The 6,650-nt window shown below is 48.4% G+C and overlaps 1 protein-coding gene across 1 annotated transcript; it reads right to left on the bottom strand.

Moving 5' to 3' along the window:
- Nucleotides 1-1,050: 1,050 nt before the first annotated feature.
- LOC146174354 (uncharacterized) lies at nt 1,051-5,888 on the bottom strand. The gene is given in 6 exon segments (XM_084585383.1): nt 1,051-1,933; nt 1,935-2,740; nt 4,331-4,456; nt 4,637-4,799; nt 5,177-5,414; nt 5,870-5,888. Coding segments are annotated over 6 exon segments (2,235 nt in total).
- Between the last annotated feature and the right edge of the window lie 762 nt (nt 5,889-6,650).

Below are 6,650 nucleotides of genomic sequence, written 5' to 3'. Positions count from 1 at the left end.
AGGTGCCTCTCTGACCACAAGATGGTAGTCTCAGGGTATTCTAAATCTGAAGGGGGGACGAAACCGTTTGATACGAAAGGAGCCCATGAATGAATTAACCGTCAGGGGGAGGTAAAAATTCACGATCTAACTACAGAATTAATATTCAGCTTTAATCGTGGATGAAGACCTTAGCCTTTAAGCAATTAACAATAACTTGAGATAACAATAATAAGTACGTGGTAGAAGTAGGCAGTAGGATAGATAGGATACCTGGAAACTATCGAAGGAGGCTAAAGGTTTGAAATAAATAAAATCGAATTATTAAATGTTTCAACTCAGCATACAGAATAGCAGTGGCAGAGATTTCAAAGCTAATAAATACGTGTAATGTAGCTGACATATAGAATTATAACGTGAGAAAAAATGAGCATCCATTCAAAACCGTTAGCAGCATTAAGGCGGTGAGGAAGAAAACGGTCACAAGCAAGGGACAAGGAGGGCAATGTCATCACGAATATGGACAAGATAGTCAAAATGGCCGATGTGTTCTATACTGGCCTATACATTGGATTGTAAAACATTTATTGCCAACAGTCTGAAGGCCATATAGGCCCCTCGCCTAAACGACGGCCAGAAGGTCTTGGCTCCTGGCGGCGTCTTCGGCCAGTTGGACGACTTTTGTTTGAGTCTCCGGATCGGAGCTGAGTAGGAGAGCCTCCCATTGTTCAAGTGACTTTATTTTTTGTCCCTCCAGGGGGGGCAAAAGGGCATCTCCAGAGAATATGGCTGAGATCCTCTTTGGCCTTACATTGCTTACACTCGTTTGAATATTGTCCCGGATAATGACGACTACACATAACCGGGTTCGGAAACGTATAAGTTTGGAGACGGCGCCAAGAGGTGGCCTGACTCTTTGTCAATGATTTATCAGCGGCGGGGTACTTCGTTCGGTTAAGCCTATAATGTTGTGTGATCTCTGTGTAACACACAAGCCGATCCCTGTTTGTGAAGCCCTCGGAATGGCCACTGGCCCGGAAAGCAAGACCTCGAGCCAGTTCGTGAGCTGCTTCATTTCCAGCTAGGGATGCGTGTGCAGGTGTCCAGACTTTGCGAATTTTGTGGTTGTCCATTGCAGTGCGCAGGATTCCGTTCGTCAGAGGGGAGACCCTCCCCTTGGCAAAGTTCGTCACTGACTGAGTCACTGACTGTCGTTGACGCATCCGTGCCCACTGTTGCAAGTGCGATGGCGGCTTCTTCTGCAATTTCGGGACTGCCCGTCGCGATCGAGGCGCCGGCTCGGAGATATGTCTCGGCGCTAGCTACCGCTGTCACCATTCTCCCCTTCCCGCAATTAGCTGCATCTACGTAGGCCACGTCGTCTATCGGATAGTTTTTGAAACATTTGTCGAGGTTCTCGGCCCGTTTCTCTCTGCGATCCTTGTGGTGGACGGGGTGCATGTTTTTCGGTATTGGTGGGATCATCAGCCTATCGCGCACGGTGTTAAGCATGTCCACTTTCGGACCTCGCTGCCTCTCGTAATTTATTCCTAGTTTCGCTAGGATTTTCCTTCCTGTAACGCTTCCCGACAGCCTTCCGTACTGCGCGATTGTCACGCCTTCCACAATTTCATCCAGTGTGTTGTGAAGATTTAGTTCTAAAAGTTTTGCGGTGGGGCTCCGAATTGTTAAACCCAGCGCCTGCTTGACACTTCTGCGAACAATCCCTTCCAGCTTGGACTTCTTCGCTGCCTTCAGATTAAGGAAAGGAGCTACGTAAGCAATCTTACTTATTACAAAGGCTTGAACTAATCTGATTAGATTCGTTTCTTTCATGCCAAAGCGCCTATTTGCGATTCTGCGGATGAGCCGTATAGTCTGTTGCGCGCATATCTCCAACTTTTTTATTGTTTCTCCATTGAAACCGTTGTTTTGAATCTACAGCCCTAAAACTAATCCTGTCCACCGTCGGGATATCGAGTCCCTGAGCCTTAAGAGATATCCGCGGGGGATCCGACCGTGATTTCCTCTTTGGTTGGTAAAAAAGCATTTCCAGTTTTTGCGGGGAGCACCTAAGTCCCCTATCATTTACGTACTTTTCAACTTCTCCTATGGCCATTTGGAGAGTTTCCTCTATTTGACCGTCGGTTCCTTTGCCAATCCACATAGTAATGTCATCCGCATGCATGCAATGACTGAGACCTTCAATCGATCCTAGTTTGCTAGGAAGCCCGATCATGGCCACTTTGAATAGAAGCGGGGACAGTACAGATACCTGCGGGGTCCCCTCGCTACCTAGCTCTATGTAGTCTGATTTACTTTCCCCGAAGTTAATTTGGGCCACTCTGTCGGAAAGGAAATTTTTAACATAGTTGTAGGTCTTCGGGCCAACTCCCAGGAGGCTGAGATTATCCAGAATCGCCTTGTGCGTGACGTTATCGAAATCCTTCGCCAGGTCAAGACCCAGGATGACCTTCGTGTCCCGCGTTTGTGAGTCCAGAATTTTATGTTTTAGTTGCAGCATCACGTCCTGCGTTGAGAGATGAGACCTGAATCCCACTATGGAGATAGAATAAAGATGGTGGTCTTCCATGTAGTTGCTGAGACGTGTCTGCACTACATGCTCCATCAATTTCCCTGCACAGGAGGTTAGGGATATAGGCTTTAGATTCTCGATCGACAGAGATTTCCCCGGTTTAGGAATAAGTACCACTTTAGCCGACTTCCACTGCTTAGGAATCTCACCCGCCTCCCAACATTTCTGCATGTAGGCAGTGAGTGCTGTTGTAGAGTTGTCGAGATTTCTGAGCAATTTGTTGCTTACCCCATCCGGCCCGGGAGCTGAATTAGTATTTAATATACAAGCTCTGCTCGACTTCGGATTCTTTAATGGGTTCGTCCAAGCGATCGTTGGGTATCCCACAGTAACCTTGCAGAGGTACCTTCTCGGTGTCCCCTATGTACTTAGATCGAATCTCATCGAGCAGCTCTTGCTCTGTGCCCTCATTTTTATGCTGGCTCTTTTGGAGGTTTTGCCTCTGGGCCGTTTTACATCCGTCAGGGTCTAGGAGGTATCTGAGTAAACTTCATGTGCGGGCCAGACTTATATTCCCGTCCATTTTGTCGCATAGCGATTCCCAGTTTTGCCTAGAAAGTTTGAGCGCATATTCCTCTATCTCTTTGTTGTGCCTTGATATCCTTCTGCGAAGGTTACGATTCCACTTTTGACTTTTAAGTCGCTTTTCCATACTGGTTTTGGCTTGCCACAAATGGAGGAGGCGGGTGTCCATCGTTTCTAGGCCTGAGTCTTCCGCCACAGTCTTGGTCGCTTTACGAGCGTCCAATTGGAGCTGCCTTATCCACTCCTCAATGTCATCAATTTCTGTGGTGTTAGCACTCTGTTCCCAGATTTTTCGGAAGGCGTCCCACTCGACGAGTGAGTGATGTCAGCCTGGGAGTTTATAGGGCCCAGCAGTAATTACCGTTACCAAAATAAAGTGATCACTGCCTAAATTATCTTGAGTGTTAACCCAGTTTGCGCTGCCGACGTTCTTAACAAGGGTGAGGTCCGGAGATGTGTCCGTACTGACGCTATTTCCCGTTCTAGTGGGAGGCGGAGGGTCCGTAAGTAGGGTGAAGGCCCCTTGTTGCATATCGAGCCAGAGCTCTCTACCCTTGACACATTCTCTCTGGTACCCCCAAGCAGCGTGATGGGCGTTGAAGTCCCCCATTACCACCACCGCTTGTTTGTTAGCAATGCATAGAGTTTTTTGAAGAAGCGACCCGAAGCGAGTCTTTCTTTGTTTTGGACTGCTGTATATATTCAGCACAAATAGGCTGGTCTTAATTTTATTATTCGGAATGAGTTCTAGAAGGACGTGCTCTACGTGACTGATCCCCGTGTCATGCGCAATAGCCGTTATGTTCCTTTTGACGAGGGTGGTAACTCCCGCCTTCTCGCCAGAGGTATTAATAGATTGATAGCCTGATAATTTTTAAATCCCCTCAGTTTCCTGAAGAGCGATCACGTCCGGGCAGTCTTTACCAATGAGGAGGTGTTGAAGAACTGCTCGCTTCCGGCGGTACCCCGACAGTTCCACTGCCAGAGCGTATATCTATTGTCCTTATGTTGCCTGCCACTTTGAAGTTTTTGAAGGGTTATCGTAAAAGCGTCTGTCTTATTCTCTACGGCCTGCCGCCACGCATTCATAGCTAACAGCTCGTTTCCTAGCCTTTTGGTTTCTGTAGTGATTTCCTGAACAACGTTAAAAATCGACTGAATTTGTGCCTCAATTTTGTTATCTGGGGCCTGAACCTGGGCGTCAATTTTGTCCTCTAGCCTCCTGCATACCTCTGCGAGCGTGAGCTCGGGCTGAGTGTTGTCACACGTGCTCTTTTTTGTAGGCGGGGGAACCGATGGTGACGCCACCGAGGCATCACTGACACCGGCCGCCGCCTCCACCAGTGCATGCGTTATCTTTGGTTGTTGAGTAAGCCGGGATTGGTCCATCTTCCGGAGTTCTAAATTTTTCTTCTCTAACTGTTCTGTTTTTTTAGTAAATTTCCTTACGGTGTCAGTAAGGGTCTCAATTACCTTTCTCAATTGGAGGAGCTCATCTGCCCCCTTATCCGAAATATTTTGGGAGGATCTACCTACCCAGCTCACCCCTTTATGGTCGGCTGCCGTCTTGTTTTTGGCTAAAGACACCGACGGTGATCGCCTTCGGGAGCTCAAGCGGCCCCTGGACTGGGACCCGGTCCTGGAACCAGAGTGGGTCTTGGATCCTGAACGGCCCCTGGAGCCGGAACTGTCCCTAGAGCTGGAATGGCCCCGTGACTCGAGACGAGGGAAGGAGACCGAGCGGCCGCGATAGCCCTCATCCTCATTGGTCCTAGGTCGGCTCCGCCGGTTGGATGCATTTTCTGATCAATTTGCCGTCTTGTCTTGGGTCTTCTTCTCCCACTGGCGTTTTTGACTATGTAAGGAATCCTATACATCTCACGGCAATTTTTGTGTCCCAGTTCATGTCCCTTGCCACAAAGAGCACATTTAAGTTCACACGAGTGGTCTGGCGTTGAGTTGTCCATGCCACATCCTCGACATTTGACCACGCCTGCGTTCGGGCAGACATCGGCGCGATGTCCGAGCTGGCCTCACTTGAAACACACTTCGTATTTTTTCTTATATAATAGGCACCGAAAGGGGGTGCTCGCGTAATAGATCCAATATGGCACATTTTCATCTGCGAAGAGCAGCAGAATAGAGCCGGAGTCTTTTCCTAATCTTCTAACCCCGACAATCTCAGGGTTGTACTTGCTGGTCAGGTTCTCACGCACCCGTTCAATCGTGTGGGTCAGCGGAACTCCGTGAATGACTCCTTTGCCGTGTCCATGCGGCGTCACAAGATATGCAAACGTTTCAAGGTTTTCCGTCCCTAAGTGAGATGCATAATATTCATATACTTCCGCACCCGTTCAGAGTTGTCGGTGCCTACCAGAATGATGTTTTGCTTCTGATTCAGAAGGACGATATCATCTCTTGCGTCAGACGCCGCAATACCTGCCGCCGACTTGACGATGTCAGAGACCGTCACAGTTTTGCATGCTGAGAGCGTTCGAAGTCCTCCTTTCGGTCTAATGACGGCTTTATGTAGTCCGGGGGGAAGAAGAATGTGCTGCGTTTCCACCGAACGCATTACCATCTTCCTGCCCTCCGTCTTAGCTGAGTTGGCAGCCCCTCGATGACCATCTTACCGTCTTCCTTCTTTCGGAACGCCATCCTGGCGTTCCCCTGGCTCATGGCTGTCGCTCTTACGAGCGCTGCGTTTTGACTTATCAATCGTTAACCATCCGGCTTGGATAGAAAAGTCCTCCGGCGATAGCGTCTCACCTTCAACGGTAACTTCCATGTCGGCCTCCGAGCGCAGTCCTGGGCCACAAGAGGCCGGTGACTTGCCTCGCCGGCACCCTACGGGTGTCGGCGGCCGGAGTCGACGTTAGGCTTAGCTTGGTCGTCAAGCTGGCGAACTGAAGATCGTGATGTGAGCACAAAAGTCAGTTCACTTGCCGTTGATTTGTTATCCCGGTAGTCCTGCAGACTTCCAGCGTCGGTCCCCGCAAAAGTTTCTGAAGACGCAGACTTAAATCCGCAGATTGGTAATGGTGTAAAGAGTCAGACGTTCTGCAAGTGACGAAAGTCTAGGCTCAGAAAGCTTTCAAAACTATGAAAAGCGGGAAAGCAGCTGGGAGATTATCATGCTAGGAAGAATGGCAACCATGTATACGGAATGATTTGTGTCTTCAATGGTACCTTAATTATGGAAGAACAAATTGCAATAAAGTGTACACTAAGGACATAAAAATTTTCATACCAATCAGATTACATAGCAATGAGTCGATGGCAAACGGCGACAAGACCACATTAGACTTCAAACAAGCAAAAGATCGAGCAGGATTTCGGTAAGGGTACTCTACTATCGATCTTATCCATAATATCATCCAGGTTCTAGCAAAATGGTCGGAATATAACCAGCCTTTAAACAACCATCCATTGAATAAAAAAGCACGTCCTCTCAGTAGAATGCTCGGCAATCAGAGGCATTGCGAAATCGGGGTGTAGAGGAGCGTATGTTAAAATACTGGAAGATACCTATAATGGCTTCAGTGCAACC

This window comes from Amblyomma maculatum, chromosome 11, assembly GCF_055883805.1.
Source record: "Amblyomma maculatum isolate TAMU_Amacu chromosome 11, ASM5588380v1, whole genome shotgun sequence".
In the NCBI taxonomy this organism is placed as follows: Eukaryota; Metazoa; Arthropoda; class Arachnida; order Ixodida; family Ixodidae; genus Amblyomma; species Amblyomma maculatum.
The sequence above is the reverse complement of the archived record's forward strand: the minus strand, read 5'-3'. Positions and strand labels throughout refer to the sequence as shown.